The sequence below is a fragment of the Megalopta genalis genome, chromosome 11, assembly GCF_051020955.1.
Source record: "Megalopta genalis isolate 19385.01 chromosome 11, iyMegGena1_principal, whole genome shotgun sequence".
Lineage (NCBI taxonomy): Eukaryota > Metazoa > Arthropoda > Insecta > Hymenoptera > Halictidae > Megalopta > Megalopta genalis.
Window position 1 is genome coordinate 12,593,863 of NC_135023.1, and position 24,153 is coordinate 12,618,015.

The following is a 24,153-nucleotide window of genomic DNA, read 5'->3' on the forward strand; positions in this document are numbered from 1 at the left end:
TCTTTCGACGGTAATGCAAACAAACGATTTGCATCGGCAAGAAACTGGATATTCGAGCAAATGGTTCTATCGGATGGTTCACGGCCCGTTTAATTCCAATGATGAAGTACTTTTCTCGATGGGCACTATATTGAAACGCTTACGGGTTTTCGAACGAATCGACCGCCGAAACTGCACGCCGCTGTTCACCGCGATGGGATGTCATTAAAAAGGATTTATTCCGTCCGGTTCGACGAGTATCGCCGGCTGGTGTCAGATCAAACTGAAAAATAAACTTGTTTTAACGTCGGCCCGATCAGATATAACGTTTTACCACTTGCCCCGTAACTACGTGTCGGATTTGTTACGAAGGTTACGAATATTGTCTACTGATATATACGGTTAGAAATTTCAAGAATTATAGTAAATATGGAAAATATAGAAAATATAAAAAATATGGAAAATATAGGAAATATGGGAAATATGGAAAATATGGGAAGTATGGAAAATACAGAAAATGTGGAAAATATGAAAAATATAGGAAATATGGAAAATATGGGAAGTATGGAAAATACAGAAAATGTGGAAAATATGAAAAATATAGAAAATATGGAAAATATAGAAAATATGGAAAATATAGAAAATATGGAAAATATAGAAAATATGGAAAATATAGAAAATATAGAAAATGTAGAAAATGTAGAAAATGTAGAAAATGTAGAAAATATAAACAATATAGAAAATATAGAAAACATAACAAATATAGAAAATATAGAAAATATAAAAAATATAGAAAATATAGAAAATATAGAAAACATAAAAAATATAGAAAATATAGAAAATATAGAAAATATAAAAAATATAGAAAATATAGAAAATGTAGAAAATGTAGAAAATGTAGAAAATGTAGAAAATATAGAAAATGTAGAAAATATAGATAATATAGATTTTTTTCTCAAAGAAAAAAAGAGTCATAATTTTCAACCGAACTTAATTTCGTCCATCGATTTTGTCCAAGAACTCGCAGATTCGCAGTCGCAATCCGTCGAACCTCAACGATTTCGAGGGTCGCCGTCTAAAGCCGTCTTACAGAAAGGTAATCTCCGATCGCTTATAAGTGATAGACTTTATAATTTAATGTAATGCAAATCCGCGCATTTTCCGGGGAAAAAGTTTCGATACGGTGGTGCCATAAATCAGGGAGTCGGCTGACTTGGAGGATTCAATTTACCGACGTCGACGTAGCACGGTTACTGTGGTTAATTAATCTTCATAATCCTATGACCGGGGTAACGTCTCAAGATACCATTTTTCCCTGATTCTCGCCATCGCCGTGAAACAAATATCGATTCGGTTCCTTCCTAACCTGAATAGCTACCATAAATTGCAAACGGACGGATATAATTGTGAACGTAATGCATTTATAGCGTACGATTTTATGGATTCGCGTCGTTCGCAATTCTCGGAAATTTAACATTTATTATTGAAACGTTAATATTTCCGAAATTTAATATTTCTAAAAATATTGGAGCTTTAAATTCTTACGAAATATAATATTTGATATTTCTGAAATTTAATATCTACTATTTCTAAAATGTAACATTTAATGTTTTTAAAATTGAATATTTTTTAATTTAATATTACAGAATTTAGCGGATCAATCGAGTGATTTCTTAATTTTATTTTACTGCTAATAGAAGCTTCAATAGTTTCTATTTTCTTTTCTGTCTCTTCGTGTCTAAAATATATAAAAATATGTATAAAATATATATAATGATAATATGTAATGTTCAAAGATACCGTTGAATTATTGTCGACTCATTAAAAAATCATTAAGCAAAAATTAAATAAAATGCAGGATTGTTAGCATTGGGAAAATCACTGCTAATTCCTCAAACATAATATTTAATCAAATTAACTTGCACAGAAATTAATCCCACGGGTGCATGATTTGACACAGCAGATAACAAGAGGGATGGAAAAGTACGATTCTATCGGAATCTTTTAATCTTATTATGCAGAGAAACGGGACGCTCTATTAACGTGAAATAATTAGCAGCGATACGGAAATTTAACGTCACGGCTGATTGGACGGCTTTGAAGTCGCTAAGCTTGTTTTATTGTCATTTTAATTCCGAGTTATAAATCGAGGACTTCGGCTAATAATTCGCAATAAGCTGTCCCCGACGAATATGGAACTGCGTGGTGCGCATCCAAAATGCAAATATCAAATAAGTCGGTGTGTATGAAAAAATTTTAATAACATCAAAACGATTTGGCTAAATGATTGGACGTACAATGAATTTAAATGCATTTGATAAATTATCTAGTATCGACAAATTATTCATATTATTTTCATTCTTTACTAATTGTTCTGTGGTTGTTCATACATTTATAACTAGACTGCGGACATTTATGTAAAATAAAACGTTTCTGTGTTAACCATAAGATACAGAAATTAGTTTAAAATCTATTTCTTCGTTCAATAATGTCGATATATATATAAAATAATGTGACAGCATTTTTAGATTCTTGCACACGGTCTTTGCAGATCTCGCGTTACTTATTTATTTACAGACCAAATGAGAAATAAAATCCGAGATCAGTTACTGTGAGAAGTTCGTGTAAAAATGTTGCAATAATCGTAGCAGTAAAAAGTCGAATAAAGTCGAGAGGCATCCTCGTTTCGTCGGAAAGATAATATCTCCAATTTAATGGTTCGACGATCCATAATTCAGGCAATAAAAATGATTGCGGAAAGTTCGAGAGTGTAACGATCGCTATGGGCTACCAACGAGTCGCAAACTTTATTAACTGTTCCGGAAGATTCTATTCGAGAACGTTATGCATATTCATGGCTACTGTAAACGCGTGCGATTTGCGATCCGTTGACCACATATTAAAATGTCCTCTCTCGATCAACTGTACGAATTCAAATGAATCCGGCAGAGCTCTCCCGTCGTTCGCGGTCTCCTTCGTCTTCTCCCGTTGATTCGATCGTTTCTCGTTTGTTATCGACATGGAAATGCAACAAAATATCCGTCGACCGACCAAGTGAACGGACCGCGTGTTTGACTACCATGAACTGACAGCACGGTTCCCTGTCAGCTGTACCAAGAGTATCGTTTCCCTTTTTCCCGTCACGCCCTCTTCCCTCCGCGCATTCGTTTGCATACCGAGGAGACCGCATTGAATAAGAAAACGGATCCGGCAGAAATTATTTGTATCGATCACGCTGTCGAGGAGGACTCCCTTGGCCGCGTCTCTCGAGAAGCTGTTGAATGATTTGGTTATGATCGGCCTGTAAACCGTTCGTCGCGTCAAGAATGCAATCAGGTACGGTCAGCCCGACGATTTCAATTTCATGAAATCATATTTTATCGCTCGTCGATATCTAATATGAAACATGCCAGTTTAATATTCGTATTTGCCAGCGCAAATATCATTATCGGCGGAGTTCCCGTCCGCGATCATCGAGATCTGCGAAAAATTCTGATCGAGATTCTGTTCGGCTTTCTAATTTATTTATTGGCGGACGTTTTAATGATTAATTAATTATCGATTTCGTTATTAACGGCCGTACGAATCTCCGATTGACAGATCTTTGGACAGATCGCGTGGCCGTTAATAAGGTTAGAATCGGGTAATAATTATTCTCTTCGCGATGACAATTCGTGCAACGATATAATCGCTCGTATAAATTAATAAGATTTAATTGTCAATCGAATGGAACATGTAAATGCATCGCGAAAATTTATCACGTCTTTTCAATCTTCTAATGTTGCAGAAACTGTTTATGCATTTACGTGAAAAATATATAGGTGAACCTTCTTCTCAACTTATTAAATGAACGTGCACGTTCTGATTTCATATTTCTGTTCCTTACAATTCTCTTGGGAAACGTTTGTCCTATAGTGTAATTATTAATTACTGAAGCAAATGCGTATCTCATTTTTTTAAGACGTAAATACCGTCTCTCCGAAGAATATCAGCTGTCTGTTCAGATTGTAACGCGCTGATTCGATTGCCGTCGTGACGGGAACACACTCGGTTCGCCGTTCACGAAGCGTCAAAGGGTTAATAAATCCGTGTACGATTATAAAAGCCGACGGACGGGATTTGAATTATATCGCTGCACATGCAATTCCGGAGACTATCTGAGATTTCGCATTGATTAATTCCAGGGAGTAAATTCCCACAAAGCCCGCCATTACGCTTAATAGGCTGTAAATACACGCAGATGCGTGGGGAATCGTGGCGGATCATACATATGTGTCGCATTCTGTTGGTTTCTGTTATTTTGAGCACGGCATTTCCGGGCCTGTATAGGAGTTCGTTCTAAATCAACATCAAAATATACTACGAAGCAAATTATTAGGTGTACGATACAATTACCAGGAGTATTTTTATCAGAGGCGCCATATCTTTTTATAAATTTACAATCGATGTAGTGTTTGGTAAAGCGTCGAAAAGAAGATGAGAACTGATAAGTGGAAGATAAAAGAGAATACACTGATATTTATTAGAAATATTCAGAAAATTGTTAACAGAAGAAATTAATATGTACTGCTATTAATTGTTATTATAATTTTATAATATATTATAATTAATATACTGCTATTTATTAAATATATTGAGCAAATAACATTTTGACATAAAATTAAAAAAACGAAACTGATATCTATTAAATGTATCAAAGAAAATAACACATTAACAAGTTTAAGAAATCAAATTGCTATTCGTTAAAAATATTAAGAAGATATTATTTTGACACGATTAAGAAATAAAACAGCTATTTACATAGAAATATTAATAAAATTGACATGTTGACAGAAATTTAAAAAATCATCATGCTACTTACTAAAAATATCAAGAACATAACGCGTTAACGGAAGCAATTAATAAATCAAGCTGCTGTTTATTAAAGAAAAAAAAAATACTAAGAAAACAACACTGCCTCTCGCGAGAGTAGAACGAAATATCGTCGTTCGCCGCTAAAACGTTGAAAGCTCTCCAACCGACGTGACGATTTTTCCCACGATCGCGTAAAATCTGGCGTCTAATAATGAGAGAGTTTAACGAGATTTCGCGAGAGCAATCATCGAACTGGGACACCGAAATTCAGAGAAACGCCGCGCGCCGCACGATAACGTGCGGTGTGCAAGTAAACGCGGATGCGTGGCGGCGAGCAGTGAATCATACATATGCACCACCTTGTGTGTATCCTTCTCTTCGATTCTAGTTAACTTGGATCACGAGCTCGGCATGCCGATGTTACCGGTCACGGTTCCCGAGGGTTCGTCCTGCAATTTAAATGACTGCGACACGCAGCAACTGTCTCCCGGGGTTGGGCAACAACAGCAGCTAACCCGCAGCCTGGTCTCGGTTGGTTCCAGCGTCTGCCGAATATGTCACACAAATACGTCCAAGGAGCCGCTCATTTCGCCTTGTAGGTAAATGTATAATCGTCATTCCCACGACCCTTGTCCTGGCCGGCCATCCCCTCGACACGTTCACGGTCCCGCACTCCGGTCGTCGCCGTTCCAACGCGTCCGAACACCATGCGAATTCCATTTAACTGCGTTTTGGTCAAGAGTCACCGAAATGTGCACGATCGTGCCGAAAGTCTGCGAACGCTTGGCCGCGTTTCGAATGGTTAACGATCAAGATTTTTCGCAATTTTTCCACGTGTTTTTTGGGCGTGTCGTGTATTTTCAGTAGATTCTCCCTAATTCTCCTTCAGTTTGTAAGCGAAAATAGGCAATTTGAGAAGAGGTGATGAAATTATTCGAGCCTCGCGCCTTGTTTCTATAATTTTTTGGGAATCGGTGACTATGGAAATGAGAGCCACGAGCCTGGAATAATCGAATCTTCTCTTCCTACATTGTCCATTTTCGTTTGCAAGCTGAAGGAGAATTTGGGGGAATTTACTGTAATTGCCAGGAGCCTATTGACGTTTCAACTGCGAGCAGATTTTTTAAGTGTTCATTTAAGACCGAAGACCGATAGTTAATATCCTAACAAACTATTCATAAACCACAATAACATCAACCATAATCTATCAAATTATATATATATATATATATATTTAGAGTAATATAACGTGACAAGTTCGATTGAAACTATTATTTGAAATACGTGATACGCAGATGGAGTGGTTGTATTTTCCAGGAACGATTTTCAAAAATGCTTTACCGTTGAATATCGATCAATCAGCAATGGTGTCATGTTTCCTTTTCGCTGAAGACTATGAAATTCAATAGTTCCATGCTTTCTTTTCATGAAATACTATGAGACTCGCTATATTCATGTTCATTTTCCATCGAATGCGATGAAACTTAATACTTCGAACGTTTTCTTTTCGTGAAATACTATGAAACATACTAATGTTCTCTTTTTATTAAATACAATGAAACATAGTAGTTTAATAATTTCATTAAATACAACGAAACATAATAGTTTAATAATTTTATTAAATACAATGAAAAATAATAGTTTAATAATTTTGTTAAATACAACGAAACATAATAGTTTAATAATTTTATTAAATACAATGAAAAATAATAGTTTAATCATTTTATTAAATACAACGAAACATAATAGTTTAATAATTTTATTAAATACAACGAAACATAATAGTTTAATAATTTTATTAAATACAACGAAACATAATAGTTTAATAATTTTATTAAATACAACGAATCATAATAATTTAATAATTTTATTAAATACAACGAAACATAATAGTTTAATAATTTTATTAAATAGAATGAAACATAATGTGGTTTAATAATTTTATTTAAATACAATGGAACTCTCTCTCTTAATAATTTCCATGGTTTCTTTTCACTGAATTTCATATTTTCTGCGAGCACACGACACGAGGCGAATACTACGAAGATTAATACGTTGATTAAATCCCATATTGTCCGACAGTGTTGGCCACGCGTGTATTGTATAATTTTGCCGGTTGTACGTTATTCGAAAGTCGGCGGAGTCATGCAACACAAGATAAACACGTCCGCGTCTAGATCAATTACATTAAATTATTGAAACAAATCCTTCCAAAACAATAATCTAGGATTTATCGGGCACGGTAACATCAAATACGCCGGTCTGTTGACAAATGTATTACATCGCGGTAATACGTTATTTCGAACGTAACGAACTAATAACGCGGCGCACACCGCTTACAGAAACATTAATCGCGTGTTCGATGCACGATACTAAGCTCTATTAAGTGTAACCGTGTGCGTGCGATTGTAAGTTCTGTCGAATTCTGTTAATGCCGTGACGAAATGCAGCAAACATGTTTTCCATATTCGAGTCGCGGAAAATGCTTGGGGAATGCGGGGAAAGCGGTGGAATATCTCGTTGCAAGGATTTCGCGGATGGTGACGCGGATGTTAATGAAAATTTTCATTTCGATCGATCTGTTCGAACGTGCTGCAATTGTTGCATTTTAAAGGGAGGATCGACTTTCGATTACAGCAGACTTAGTCATTGTTTTTGGAAACGAAGTGCAATTGGATCAATTTTTCAAATTTACAATTTAGCAATTCTTTGTTATTCCTTTTATTATTATTTCTCTTGTATCGATATTATTTTTTTATTCTTGTGATAACTATTGATTATTGGATTTTGGCTTAACTATTAGCATAATAGAAGACAAGTTGATGGAAATCATCTTTCACATTCACAGAACCTGACACAGACTTGTTCCACAAGTTCAAAATTGATTGCTGTCTGATTTTCAATAAAAAAGGCAGAAAAATTGCACCGAGGAGAGTACGAAGAGTATGAAATTTATCCAAGTCAAGAATTATTCGAATCAAGAATCATTCGAATAAAGAATTATTCGAATAGAGAATCATTCGAATAAAGAATTATTCAAATAAAGAATCATTCGACTAAAGAATTATTCGAATAAAGAATCATTTGACTAAAGAATTATTCGAATAAAGAATCATTCGACCAAAGAATTATTCGAATAAAGAATCATTTGACTAAAGAATTATTCGAATAAAGAATTATTCGAATAAAGAATCATTCGAATAAAGAATCACACGAATAAAGAATCATTCGAATAAAGAATTAGTCGAATAAATAGATATTCGAATAAAATATTCGACTGAAAGCGATTAATTCGAAAAATGATCTTAAACAAATACTTATTCGAAATAATCCGAATAATATCTAATACTATATGATGTATTATCATTAAATGAAAATTTATTATTGTTAAATAACGGCTCCCATGGAACGTGCGCCACGTGGTTTAATTTCGTTCCCGGCCGCAACATTTCGCTATGAATTCACGTATCGGCTTTAAACGTGCAGTCGTGACGCGACTGTAACGTCCCCTTCTTAGGGGCTGCACTACGTCAAGCTTAACAATAGAAACAAATGTTGCACCTTAGTTTCAATTGCCGTCTCGGTTGTGCGCGTAGAAACACATTTTCCCGGCGAGTCACAACTTTACTACCGGCCATTCTTAATCGAATTAAGAGTTCGTTACGTTGCTTCACGGTTTTAATTTCAGCCCTCGACCCCCCGAAGTTAAAAGAGACGCCCGCAGTCTTTTCAATATGCGAATAAAAAGCTCAGCGGCGTGTCGCGACTAGAGCCTTTATTTCCCTCCCTTCTGTCTTTCGCCTCTTTTCATGTAATTTTTCTTTCACCCCCGGCCCTTTCCCTTTTCGCCGTCCCTCCTTACCTCCGCGGCCGTTCTCCTTTTGCTTCTCTTTCGCTCGTCTATTTCCTGGCTCGCGTCGAGTCGACCCGCGTCCCATGCCATCCGACTTATTCTTCCTGTTTCTGCCTTTTCCCGCTGTCTATGTCCTTTCCGCGGGCAACTTAATACTTGGGGGTCCTCATGAGAATTCCCGGCGAACGATATGCGTATCGCCTGACCCATTTCCCATCGCACCCGTTCCACAGTTTCATCATAGCCCTCCACACGTAGCAGCGCCGTCGCTCTTCGCGACAAATATTACACGCTCGGACATATGTTTATCGTGGATTTCCGCGCGGTTTGCTGAAGATTTCAGTGGCTGGCTGCAACAAATAGTCGCCGCAGGCTTTTATCGGATCGCGCAACGTTCTGCAAGACAAAGCCGGAATTTCGCGTTCCGATTTCCCGCGGCGCAGGTATCGAAACAATTGTTTGTATGCACGCTCCGCGACAGAACTGCGAAATGCTTACGGCTTTAGCGCTGTTATTTTAATACTAAACTACTCGTGAAAGTTGTCCTTACTGACGCGAAGTATGATTTGTATTATAAAAATATTATATTAATATATATTATATCATAATAATTATATTAATATATATTATATTATAATAATATTATATTAATATATATTATATCATAATAATTATATTAATATTTATCATATTATAATAATATTATATTAATATATATTAAATTATAATAATATTGTACACCTCGATAAAGACTTAAATATAAATTTTAAATAAGAATTTCTCCTAGAAATATTTTTACAGTATCAAGAACTTGTGAATTCTTGGATTCTTACAAATAAAAATATTAAATTCTAATATTTTTACTATTTTGTGTTTCATGTACTGTCGATTTAATTTGTCCACTGATAAGTTCATCGTTGATTTCATCTAGCCACTAAAAAATTGCCTATTAATTTTATCTGTTCACTAATAAATTGTTCATTGATTTCATGTACCCTCTAAAAAATTGTGTATTGATTGCATCTGCTCATCGATAAATCGTTCACTGATTACATTCACTCCCTAAAAAATTGTGTACTGATTGCATCTGCCCATTGATAAATTGTTCAATGATTACATGTGCTCGCTGAAAAATCGTGCACGAATTTCATCTGTTCGCTAATAAATTGATTGTAAGGAAAAATGACACGAAATATAATATGAAATATAACATTAAAAAATGGACCATATTCCATACAGTGCCTGATATGAAATTGCAGCAGTGTTTCATAAAAATCTCATACCTTCGTGGGTCAGTAGAAAATGTCATGTATTATATTTCCAACGGTCCGAGATCCGTCTACCAAAGAGTCAATCCGCATTCGTTATTCTCTCCTCGACGCGTCTTCGAATCGCTGAATCTCTCTTCTAATTTGTCGCTACATTGAAATCCAACTACAGGAGTTCGTCCTACATTGAATTTCAAACGCTTCAATTTTTCCACACGCAGCTTCAGTTGTAGCAGCCTTTGACACAGGAGAAAACTATTCCAGCGTCGACATAAGAGAAAACAATTGCTTCCTTACTTCTCTCCGACGTAAATTGTCCGCATCGGAAACTAAATCTTTGTAAATATTCTCTTTTCTATTACCAGTCGAGGCGAAAGTATTTAACACATTTGATATATAAAAGTGTATAAATATTTGATCGATTGCATTGTAACAATTCATACATTTGTCGTGCAAAAAACTTTCATTAACGTTAGAAGCAATGACGTCGAATATGTAGATAATACTAGACAATATTAATAGAGTTGAATAAATTTGCCACTCATTTGATCATTATTATTTAAGGAATCAAACGTTGCATATTCTTCCCGGAGAATCTCGATTGTAAATGATTTCAGAAAATTCCTTGACCATTTATATTCTTAACATTCATCAAATATCATTACAAAGACGATGATTTTATGTGCATTAGTATTTTGTAGTCAACACACAGCTTCAGTTGTAGCAGCCTTTGACACAGGAGAGAACTTTTCCAGCGTCGACATAAGAGAAAACAATTGCTTCCTTACTTCTCTCCGACGTAAATTGTCCGCATCGGAAACTAAATCTTTGTAAATATTCTCTTTTCTATTACCAGTCGAGGCGAAAGTATTTAACACATTTAATATATAAAAGTGTATAAATATTTGATCGATTGCATTGTAACAATTCATACATTTGTCGTGCAAAATACTTTCATTAACGTTAGAAGCAATGACGTCGAATATGTAGACAATACTAGATAATATTAATAGAGTTGAATAAATTTGCCACTCATTTGATCATTATTATTTAAGGAATCAAACGTTGCATATTCTTCCCGGAGAATCTCGGTTGTAAATGATTTTAGAAAATTCCTTGACCATTTATATCCTTAACATTCATCAAATATCATTACAAAGACGATGATTTTGTGTGCATTAGTGTTTTGTAGCAGCTGGTTTCGTGCAGACATCCCTTAAACCACCTAGGGTTGATTATCCTTCCTGCTAGGTTTATATTCTTATTTTACTTTCCTCTCTCGTTCTCTGCGTTTTTCCTGTTGTCCTACGAGGCAAAGCTGATACTACAAAAGACTCTTTACGGAAAAGGAGGAAAGCAGGGATTGTGAAAGGAATGCACCCTGTTCAATCAGGAGCTTATTCAGTGCAATTTGTACTTATTTAGCTGGCGCAGCACAAAAGTAGTGTGCTCAAATTTTTACATTGTATCCGTCGCTTGTTCTCCCGATCATATCAATTTGCCCACGAAGGTTCGGCCTAAAATATGAATACGTGCATTTAATTTTCATTATTCACGTATTCCTCAGAATCTCCAACCTTATCTTCCATGTTTCAGCCAACTAAGAAATTTAGAAATTTGTATTGTTTTTTTCGACTTCTAGAATATATTTCGGGTATATAAGTTTAGAAATTTTAAGTGCTTTTTCGAATTCTTTAATACGTTTCAGGTAATTTGTAATTCTAAAAGTTTCAACTCTATGTTTTTTATTTCAATTTCTTAACTTCTCGAGCACATGTTTCAATTTTTTTTCCATTCGTCTAACTATCAGTACTCTAACTATTGTAACAGTTTATATTTCCTTTTGTTATTCTGATATAATTTGTCTTATGTAATATTGAGAAAAGAACGATTAAAATTACAAGACAATAAAGGAAACCTCGACGATTCAAAGTAGATGTAAGTATTAATAATTGTCGGCAGAAAGTTAACGTCGGAAGACAGCATTCGTTACACAGACCTGGCACTCGCTTGTAACTGCAGCATATATTAATGATCTGTCAATGCCAGTGGAGGCGGCGAATTTACATATTTGGCAGCGCATGTCGCTCCAAGTAGATGGAGTTCTGGAGTCATTTTTCACGAAAGCTTCTAGTGGACCGAAAATATCCATATCACGTATGCAGCAGCCCAATTGCATTGCTATCATGCCCGCCCGATCTTAACGTAACCGTGCCAAACACGTAATACTAACTAACTTCAGCGCCCCGCGACGGTATTACACAGAATAGGCTGAGTTTACATCATTACACGTTGCGAATAACAATTACGGGAGAGTACCGAAAATGTTGCTAAATATGCAACTTTTAACACCCGAGACGCGTATCACAGTGAGGCCTGAGTCAGGTTAATGGCAACGTTTGCTTAAAATTTACAAAACCATTCGAATAATTTTTCATTTGAATGATTCGAAAAATTCTTTACTCGAACAATTCGAAAAATTCGTTACTTGAGTAATTTTTATTCGAACAATTCGAAAAATTCTTTACTTGAGTAATTTTTTATTCGAATAATCTTCATTTGCATGATTCGAATAATTCTTTACTTGAACAATTCGAAAAATTCGTTACTTGAGTAATATTTATTCGAATAATTCGAAAAATTCTTTACTTGAATAATTTTTTATTCGAATAATCTTCATTTGAATAATTCGAATAATTTTCAGTTGAATAATTCGAAAAATTTTTGATTTGAATAATTTTTAATCGAATAATTTTTTATTTGAATAAGTCTACTCTAATTGATCTGAATGCTTATGAGAGGGTGTTTCTATTCCACCGCGGCTTTTGGAACCCGTCAAATCGATGCAGAGCGTTTTCAGAAAAATTGTATGCTCAACAGCAATTCCGTTATTGTTCACTTTGCTCGCGTTATCACGTGGAATCATTTTTTCCTGCCACCTGTGGCTGGACACTCTGTATGGGCGATAGGCTCGTCATGTGACACTCGAGTGTCCGCCATTTTGAGGAGCCGCTGTTGATGGGGCGACACGATGAAAACAACGTTCGGCTTTGAAAGCAGTCAAACATAAGCTCTTAACGAACGTCGGGTGTGACGATATCATAGCGAGCATTTTGATCTCTGTTGAACAGTCGCGAATTGACATTGCAATCCGTGTCTCGGGAAATGTTGCTCCGCGAACGCTTCGAACGCCGCGCGTTCGCCGCGTTCCCGATATTTATTGTCGAATTTATTGTCGAATTTATTGTCGAATAGTTTCTGCCGTATAAAAAAAAGTAGCGAAATAGTTCCACCGTTTTACAGTCGTCGCCGACTGTAAAAACGTAGGAAAGTTGCGCACGCATACATTACGCGCTGACTGCACTTCGAATTTGAAGCATGATTTTATCGGTGCAGCGGATGGGTCCGTAGTAAAAGTTTCTGTCCAAAAAGCTCCCGAATTTGGAGCATTTCTCTTCGTTGCTGCTAGCTCTACTTGTACATTGAAAAAATCCTTCGATTAACTCGGACGTTTTTCACTAAAAATATCTCTTATTGCTGTAACAATGACTCGTTTATGTTCGCAGATGCAAAGGAACACTGGCCTATGTGCATCTTGCCTGTTTGGAGAGATGGTTGAACCAAACTTCGCGTTCCTATTGCGAACTATGCCATTATCATTTCAACGTTGTCGAGACCCAACGATATCGATTGTAAGTTTATTTAGAAAATTTAGTATTTTATGATATAACATCGAAAAGTTATAATTTCATTCGTAGATTATTCAATCTTTAAGATATAACACGATATGTTTCATGTTGATCGACGAGTAGATTCACCGATTCTCTTTTAATAGAATCCATAAAATCCAATTTGTTTTCGACTTGCATAGTGATTACTTTTATGGGAACCTTCAGGCCAGAATCGTTAAGAATATGGATTAGCCATCCGAGGAATCGTAGGAATATGCAGTCAGATTTGCTCATCTTCACATTACTCTCCATTGTTACGGCGGGCATGGTAACTGTTTGTCTCTTAGGTGAGTGTGACGATTAATAGATCGATGACGTTGAATTTTAATTGTAATTTTAATTCTAGATTTCTTTCGACTCTAAATGTCTTATAGCAGTTTAATCTAATTGTAAATTTTTCACAGCAATTTGACTTAATTCTAAATTTCTTATAGCAATTTAATTTAATTCTAAATTTTTTATAGCAATTTAATTTAATCCCAAATTTTGTATATCAATTGAATTTCATTCTGAACATTTATTTGATATGATTTTATATGATATGATTAGACCATATAATTATTTTTATTTCTTCTTCAATCGAAAGCTATTAATTCTAATCATTATCATATAATCATACTATAAGAATTTCTACTTTTTTTCAATCAAAAACTTGTAATTATAATCACTGTCGAATAATTATACTAGAATGAATTCTGCTTTCGCTTCAGTCAAAAGCTATTAATTCTAATCATTGTCAAGTAGGATTTAAGTCGTTGTCATTAGAGAAGATATGCTGTAAATTTTAATAAAACCTTGACATATTATGGTAGAATTTCCATTTGTATTGATAAAGAATTTTTAGCAACAGTTTAATACCGTTTACGTTGTGATGCAGGTATGCAGTATTTCGTCATCGAGGGGAAGAAAATTGGCATTTCGAGACACTGGACGATCAGAGCTATATGGTTTTTCTTAACCATCGTCGTGACGGGCTACATTACAACGGTATATTCATTAGGAAAAGTAATTACGCTTATAATTTTATTTGATATTACCTAATATTGCCACTAATTTCTCGATGCAATCGAAGTCGAAAATAATAATCACTTGAGTCGAGACAAATGCAAAAATCTGCCACGTGTTTCAATCGTACAAAGGAGAATCTAATGCAAAAACAATCTCTCGTTACAACTATATTCAGGAATATCGGTGACAAATAATAATTATAACGACTAATAACGATTGAGAGTTTGCCATAGGACAAGTTTATCATAAAGTGTTTCGCGTCGATTTACCTCCAATATTTATTGACACTATATACACAGGGCACAATAATCAAACAGTGTAAATTAATGCGCTAATGCGAAACATTCCACAAGGATGTTTAAATAGCGAACTACTATGCATCGCATATTTAACATATACCAGAAGCATTAACGCGGGTAACGGAAATTCCATTAAAATTCAATTTCTGTTTTATCAATAACGCCAGCATTTGCAAATCATTAACCAATAATAACGAAACTGCAAATTTTAGTCCACTCAATCCAGTTCATTCAATCCCCACACATGTCAACAGTTCGATAAATCCTTTAATCATTTGCAAAACTATGGCGGACACACAGTTTAGTCGGGGTAATACACTCGACGTTAATTTTCTTCCGTGAACCTAATTTCGTTACAAACTACGCGCCCCGCTTCCCGCACCGCCTAATTCAATAAAATTCTTCAACATTTCACTACCGGCCACGTTTTCGTTTCTCATCATCATTGTTCAAATGTTTCATGAAATCCACCGTATCCTCTTCGTACAATATTAAAGTAATTTTAGCAAACGCGAAAGTTACGGATTCCCTACGGATTATTTATGTTATGCATTGTGACCTCGCGTACCAACGTGCATAAAATTAATATGAATACTTCCACGTAAAACACGAGATTGCGAACGTCAGAATTTTACATCAAGTTACCTCGCCTTTACAAAAAATCCGTGAAAATTCACAGTCTATTATGCGCTACGATTTCCTTATGCGCTACGATTGATCGGCGCGCTTCTTTTTGTTAACAATTTCTCTGCTGGAACCAGACAATTTTTGCTTCTTGCATGCATTCGCATACTTTCGCTTCTAGACATTTATAACAGTTGTCGATTTAGAAGAAATTAATGCGATTTAATATTAATTTAACTCGCAATTGTGCCAATAAATCCGCGCAACTGTGAAGTATGACATAAAATTTTACGGTTCATTTTTAGGTAAACGTTCTAATACAGCTGACGTTAATTTTCTTGCGTGGAACTAATTCGATGAATCCGTAATTGTGCAATTTAATGTCAATTTAACTCGCTTTCGCACCAATAAATTCGCACAACTATGGAATTACATAAAGATATACGGTCCATTTTTACGTAAACGTTCTAATAGAGCTGACATTAATTTTCTTGCGCGGCCCTTATTCCGTTCGAAATCGCGTCCCCTATTTCATCGTCGTTTCGCCGTCACGGTGTATTCCCGCCGCAGCTGACCACGCAGAATCGTGTAAGTACCGAACAGGAATCGCATTGTAACGAAACATATTTAACCCGAGTTTGTTGCGCCCCAAGAGACGGATCGTGTTCTTGCAATTAACTGGCCGACTGCTGCTGGCACGCAGAGATTAGCTTCGCAAGTAAAGCGTAAATCTGATTATAAGCCCGCCGTTTGTTCCGCGCCGTGTAATAACGGGCCGCAGCACGCGGAAATCTCTGTTTTCGAATTCGACGTTCTTCCAGCCGGGTTTCCACGCGCTGGAAACGGCGTTCCTTTGCAAAATAATTCCTCGAAATTGGCTGTTGGTTCCGACTCGCTTCCGTCGCGTGTCGTTCGCTCGGGATTGCACCGCGATTTCTGTTCGGTATAATTTTCCAACGGTCACGTTTGCGTCAGAGGAAATCGAATCGGCAACCGGATTGAATATTTCTGCGGTTCCACTTATACACGCCGATTATATTTCATAGGCTCCTTTGACGAAAACAATGGCCGCTGCGAGCGTGTTTACACGGTCACCGATCAATGCTGTTAGAATATCGAAAGGATCTGTTAATTAATATTTTATTTTTATTTTTACATTACGATGCATCTTTTGTGAAAATAATTTACGAACTTTTACGAATTTGTATACAATTATTAGTACATATCTTTGTTATTTATTTTTCATACGCGAAACGTACAAATTGACAAGGTCTAATGGCATTTTTAGAATCACGTGTGGAAATGAGAGTTTGAATAATGATCCACAGTCCAGTCAATATGTAATAATCGCTGGAAATAATAATAATTTTAAATATTCCTACTAGATTCATTTAGCAAAAATTAGACAATTCTCATATTTTTCTATAGATGATTTAAAAATATTTTTTTAGTTGAATTTATTCACATTTATTTATTGTACAAAATACATATAGAATATTTGTTATGCAAAATGTTTATAGAATATTTATGACACGAAATACTTATAGAATATTTATGACACGAAATATCGATCGAATATTTGTAAAACAAAATAATAGAACGAAACAATACGACAGTTACTCAATTAAAGTGTTGCATTAAATATTTGTTACATGTACAGGCGTGGCACATCGATTTATTTACACGAGCAACACATAATTGAAATACGAAGTACTTGCAAAGTTCCTCCGATAAAGCCGGCGGTATGTAAAAAATGTCGTATAATAATTTTCTTAGAATTTCAATGAATAATTTCAATGAGAAATTTATCCGGCAAAGAAGCAGCATTTCCGTATGTTAATTAGAAACAAAAGGACTCGGTCTTGACCAACTGTTCCGCACGGAAAAAAGTCGTGGCCGGGGCATTATTTCACTTAACATTTTTATCGTCGGTTCTCGAGCCACCCACGTTTACAGGCCACAATGGAAAGTAATACAGTCCCTAACAAGTTCCGTAAACGACCTTCCGTAATCCAAAGTTTGGAGTTTTTTATGTCAGCTGTGAATAGACCTTTTTCGCGAATGCATTCAAGACGTATTCTTCCCGCGAGTAATCCTCTTAATGGTATCGCGGTTCCGTGCTCTTTCTGTTTTTTTCCTCTCCCCTTCTTCGCCGTCTTTTTCTTTCTCTTTTTTTCGGGGCGGGGGGACGAGTTGGGGGGAAAACTTTAAATCCATCTGGTACACCCGCGAGGTGGTCAGGCAGAAACTTGAAACTTGCCACCTTTGTTTTCATCAAGCCCTGACGCGGTACTTCATTTAAATATGCAGACATTTTCGCGCGCGCGGCCCAGCGTCGCGGCATCCCGAGAATAATGAAACTCGTTTCGCCTGTCTTTTCAAAAATTAGGAAGCTGTAATATTATAATGCTCGCGGAGCACTTTTTATTTGGATGCTTCTCCGCGCGGCATGTCCGTCCGTCTTCCGCGGCGCAACAGAAAATTTCGTTTACTTCGAACAATAAGCGGGAAATTAAGTCGCAACTTTAAAATTCACCTCGCCGCGGAACGCTTCCGTGAAAATTATTTCACGGCCGCCGGCAGGCGTATTTCAGCGTAACGTTATTTATCCTGCGATGAATTTTAAAATTGGCGAAAATTCTGTTAGGTCGAAACAATACGCTACCCCGTCCCTGGATCGTTAAAAGTGTATTCAAACCCCGTCGGGGGAAGGACTTTAATTCTTAGAGAGTGAGGAATTGCATTTTTTCCCGAGGAATTCGCCGGCTTCCTGAACGGAGTTCTTCATTTTACCGCGGCGTTGATCAACGAACGTTCCTATTTAGCCGAAATTGCTACGTAGAACCGTTCCGGGAACTTAAAAAAATCGTTCAAAAACGATTTTCTCGAAATACAGTTCAACATTTTCCAAAATTGGACTAAATAATCTTCTTCGTGATGGTAGAACCCAATTTATTAATTAATTTGGGTAAAAGTTTTAATTTGTTCACGAGTATAATGAAAATTTGGAAAATGTTTTTGCAGAATTTTGCAGACGATGTGATTTTTCAACCAGTTTGCAATTTCTCCAGAAATCTTTTTGCTTCAAAATGAATCTTACTAATTTAAATTAAATGAAATCCATCTTATTCAATTAAATTAATTTTATACAATCAAATGAATCTTATTAAATTAAATTAAATCCATCTTATTAAATTAAATTAACTTTATACAATCAAATGAATCTTATTAAATTAAATTAAATCCATCTTATTAAATTAAATTAACTTTATACAATCAAATGAAAATCTTATTAAATTAAATTAAATCCATCTTATTAAATTAAATTAACTTTATACAATCAAATGAAAATCTTATTCAATTAAATTATAAATACATCTTATTAAATTAAATTAATTTTATAAAATCAAATCACAAATTAATCTTATAAAATCAAATTAAATTAATCTTATGAAATCAAATAAATTTTATGAAATTAATTTTATTAAATCAAATTAATCTTAAATTGGATTAACTTTTCCACATCATTTGATGAAATCGTCAAGAATTTATTGCACTTTAAATACTTTCCAGAGTCACGGTGCCTGTCACACATCTTTCCCATACGTTGTTCCGCATACAACCGCATTCAGACTCTACACACTTCGCATTCCGTGATATTTTAAACGCATAAACATGCGGAACGAGAACAATAACGACCAATAAATTTATTCAGTAGCCGGCTGGCATCTCGCTTCCGCAACGGGGCACGTGTAGCAATCGTTACCGCCGGAAAGTTGACCCGCCATTTTGCCGCCGCTGGTCGGGGAATTTTTAGCCGCGCGATGGGTGTCGGGAGTTTCGATCGTGGAATAAAAATATGGAATTTCACCGGGGAACCGGCATATTCGACAATAGCTCGCGGGCGGGTATAGGTCAGCAGTTATATTGTTGCATCTCCGCGACTGTCTTTCTTGGTTTATGTTTATGCGGCTCACCCGACCCAGATAGCAGCCTGCCCCGAAGCAGATGCACGTTAATGCACGCGGCGCGAACGCGAGACAGGTGAACCAGCATGCAGAACTGCGTGGCTATCACGTACAGTGCTATCTTTTCTCGAAAACTTGGCCGCAATTCACGATTTCATACGATTTTTACGATAAACTTTTACGATCTCTACTCTTTGCGTTTTCGAGGTTGACGAATTCGAATTGCTTATCAAAAAATGTTTAAAACACAAGCATTGTTTTTAATTTATTTTCTTGCGAGTATTTCATTTATTTTCTTCCAATAATTGTCTACGTTAATTGCTAGAAACAGAAAACGAATAGAAATTGAATTATCTTCTTAGTAATCAGAATGACTGTTATAATTCAAATTAATTAGTATACCGTGGATCTTTATGATAAAAAATAGATTTCTCTACGTTAATTGTGGAAAATCGAAAAGAATAGAAATTGAATTATTTATTTAGTATTTATTAATTATACAACTCTAAGTCAATGCAAGCCAATGCAATTTTAAGAAGAATTAATTTGCGGCTGATGAAGAATAAGTTAAAAGTTCTGTAAAATGCAATAAGGTAAAAAAATTGTTATAACCCTTTCATGTAAACCACTTCAAGCTTTAACATAAAATAATGATGAAGAATAAATAAAATATTAAATTACGTATGACTCAATAACATTAAATCGATCAAGCAAAAAATTGATTTACACCGCCTTTGCACGATTTATATCGCTTTTTCAATCACGACCGGTTCATTACGTGCTCCACGATTTCCTGTTTAGATGCAACTTCGTAATCTGTTCGTACAACATCATTAGTCGTAAATCATGTGGGACGGGACGAGACAATTTTTGACCGGGATCGTTCTAATATTTCCGTGCTGGATGTTGGGCCGCGAGTGTCCATACCGGTTTCGATTTGCATTTATACGATGTAGTTTTAAAGTTGATGGATAGTTTCAATTTCGTTGGTTGTAACAACCAATCCGTTTTACATAGTTGCGTGCCCGGTTTTTTCCGTCGGCCGCGACGCGTTTTATATAATCGACGTTATAGAAAAGATTTCCTATAAGGGAGCCGCCGTTTTAATAACGGGAATGTGACAATAACGAACCCGGCCGGGTGAACAACTTAATTTAGAGGAAAATATAAGTTCAGACGGGCATGGAGGAGATAAATTATGAAATTTTATAAAACATCTTTATGACGAAGCCTGGAAGAATAATGAAGGACCCCGGGAGAATATTGATGCGGGAACTATCGGAACGAAGTTCAAAAGATCAGCGTTGAAGGGTGCTTAATAGAGGCATGACAAGTTGCCTTTATGCGCCGTCGTAGTAACGTCAATCAGCGTTTGTGAAACTCGGTTTTATCCGACCCAACTGCGTTACGATATTCCCTAGATTTCACTTGCCGCATTTTCTCGATATTTCCTAGTTTAATGCTACCCTTTTGAAGGTCTGTCATCTGTCATCAAAGAAAGACGTTAAAACATCGTCCGATATCACTTTGTCGTTGTTTTAACGTGTGCTACGAGGAACATATTGTCATAAAATTGTTACTATGATGTGTTCATTCGTGCAACGATCGGGATCTATCAACATTAGATTTAATCGGATTAAATTCATTGAAAAAGTTGCAGGGTTGATTTAATCAAGAAAATTCCACCTTGATTCGCTTCTATGTTTCTTTGCTGCTATTTGAACGTGTGCTTGAACAAGATACTGTCGCAAAATTGTTGCAATAAACTGTTTATTCATATAAACGCCAAGTTATATTAACTATACCTTTAACAGGATTAAATCTATTCAAAAAATTGCAAGGCTGCTTCAATCAAGAAAATTTCACCTTGAATCGCTTCCATTCGTTTTCGTTGCTACTTTAACGTGTGCTCGAAAGAAAATGCTGTCTCGAAATTACTGGAATAAATTATTCATTCATATAAAGGCCAAGAAGTATTAATTTTACCTTTGATAGGATTAAATCTATTTAAAAAATCGCAAGGCTGCTTTAATGAAGAAAATTCCGCCTTGGGTCGCTTCCATACTTTTTGCTACTACTTTAACATGTGCTCTCGAGCAAATACTGTCAGAAAATTGTTAGAATAAATTGTTAGAATAAGTTGTTTGTTCGTATAAACTGATATTTCCACGAGGGAATTAATTGTAAATACCGTAAGTCGATAAAAAAGAAATTCTTCCGGGGCTTTCACCGTTTCGTATTTTATTCATCCAATTTCGCTATAAATAGACAAAGTCCATTGTCTACGTATTATGCAATATGCATGGAATTTCATATCTCCGATGCATGACTCTTATGCATCTCTCTTTGAGGACTTCACAAAGAACGATTGAAAGCCTTTTATGCTTAAGAATCGATTAGCAAATAAACGTTTCTTCTCTTGACGGTATCATTGTTCTTAGCCGACATTGTTCTTACACGTACGGCGATTGTTAGAAAGGTGGGCTGAAATATTCGACGGTGGCGAGGTTAATTGATTCTTAAGAAACATGGGGCACATGGCCGGGCGAATATCTCAACAGAAACGAGGCAAGAATTTCAAGCAAAGCCTTGTTCCCCGCTGCATAAATTCAATTCCCGTCAGGTAGCCGAATCGAAATCCAGCCAGTGCACATTTAATTAAGAATTATCGCGTATACGTGACAGTCCGGAATCAGTTTCGCCCCTTTTCGATCAGGCCGGCAGCCGGAAAGCCTGGCCACTTCGAAGACACTCAGGGCTAATTTATCGGGGCGAAGTGTCTTTTGCCCGTGACAACCGAAACTATCTAGATAATTTAAATCAGCCGGCGCTAGAAAGAAAGAGATCGAACGGTCCGCGTGCTTGCGCAGGTTTTTCCATTCTATTCCCTCTCTGTGAAGCTCATTTTTCTCTTCGTCAGGAGCAGGTGTCGCCCTGGTACAGGTGGTGGAAGAGCACCGTGAACGTCAGGCTCATCATGGACCCTCAACTATTTAGGAGGCCGTCGAACGAATCGTTTCAAGGTTTCGAAACTCAGGACAATTCTACGCTGAACAGCATCAGGTCCGTTCACGAAAACGTTCGCGCGAATCAGACGATTACAGAATCGAAGTTTCCGAAGCGATGTCGTGACAATTGACACGCTAAATGTCGAACAGTTCGAAAGGTTCCCACAACATCGAGATCATTGAATTAACACGTTCCGTGCCGAGCTTTTTTTACTCGAATCTTCACACTTTGATATTTTACTAAAACTTGATGTATTACGTGCAATTATTAATTCTCGTACACGTAACAACGTAACAAAAACTTATCAACGCCCATTCTTGCGGTGGAAATTGATTTTTCGGTTCTAAATTACTTGTAAACAATTTGTTCAGTTCACTAAGTAAACATGCAAGCGTGTACCATGGATGGTACATGTGGCACGGAACGTGTTAACGAAACCGAACTTAGAAAGTTATGATTTGCCATGGGAGATATTAGTTGAACTCTTCCTTATTCTAAAAATCCTAGTAATATTCAGTTTCTTCTTTTGTAAATTAATTGGGAGATTAAAGCTAGATTAAAGTTAGTGTCAAGTTTTACGATCTTTATTTAAAAAAAAAAAAGTGTTAATAAGAGAGAAATTAACTTTCTCGAGACTAATATTTTTAAACCGAGCAAACGAATTTTAACTATATCATATGTTACTTTTTCAGGCAGAACGGTGCAGCACCAAACCCAGAATGACGAGAACATCATCGTTCATATTATTTTCTTTCTCTGTGATGTGCTCATCGCGAAAGCAACGATAAGTTGCATTTTAACGAGGGTGTAGTTAACACAAATCTTTCTTTCGTTTCGAATAAAATTGCTAAATCTTTTAACACCGAAGGAATGTTGTCGTTTCAGAAAATTTCACTCGCACAATTAGCTAATTAATAGCGTAGGATAAAAATCGTGCTACGAATTAATTAATAATTGTTACCAATAATGTTGCTCGAAGATAAAATAAAACGATACTTGCGTAAAAGTCCCAACCTCTACGTCAATTGTTTGGTGTTTCCGCAAATGATGTGTAGTTTACGAAGTTGCGAAAAATGATTTCTCTTAATCCGAACAAACTTAGAATGTTCAATAAACTCTGTGATATCTTTAAAATGAAATTGCCTCGTACGGTATAAAATTTAAATATTGAATTTCTAAATATTTCGAATGGACAAATATCATTATAAGAAATAATAGCTTATTTGAATTCGCGCACCGACTTATCAAATTTCTAACCTAATCTCACTTTCAACCACAGTGTCGTAAAAATATCTATTCTTCCTCTTAATCTGAGATTTATTGATCACGGCTGTCAACCTTCGCTTCAAACATCGGAGAAAATTCAACGCACTTCGAATATTCTGGTATATAGTATATATAATATTATATATATATATATTTTTTTTTTTATTTATATATATATATATATAATACTATATATATATTATATAGTATATATAATAATATTATTTATACTAACATTATAATAATATTATACTATATAATATTATTTATTAATATTAATATAATAATAATACT

General features: G+C 35.7%; 2 protein-coding genes across 2 annotated transcripts in view; one reads left to right on the forward strand and one right to left on the reverse strand.

Moving 5' to 3' along the window:
* dpr1 (defective proboscis extension response 1) overlaps nucleotides 1-24,153 on the reverse strand; it is a 637,236-nt gene that overhangs the window by 313,036 nt on the left and 300,047 nt on the right. The gene's annotated exons all lie outside the window — the stretch shown is intronic.
* On the forward strand, nucleotides 454-23,316 carry LOC143260280 (E3 ubiquitin-protein ligase MARCHF3-like). Its single transcript, XM_076525259.1, has 7 exons — nucleotides 454-541; nucleotides 5,222-5,432; nucleotides 13,521-13,646; nucleotides 13,851-13,972; nucleotides 14,563-14,690; nucleotides 22,505-22,647; nucleotides 23,286-23,316. The coding sequence occupies exons 1-7, from the start codon at nucleotides 454-456 to the stop codon at nucleotides 23,314-23,316; spliced, it is 849 nt and encodes a 282-aa protein (XP_076381374.1).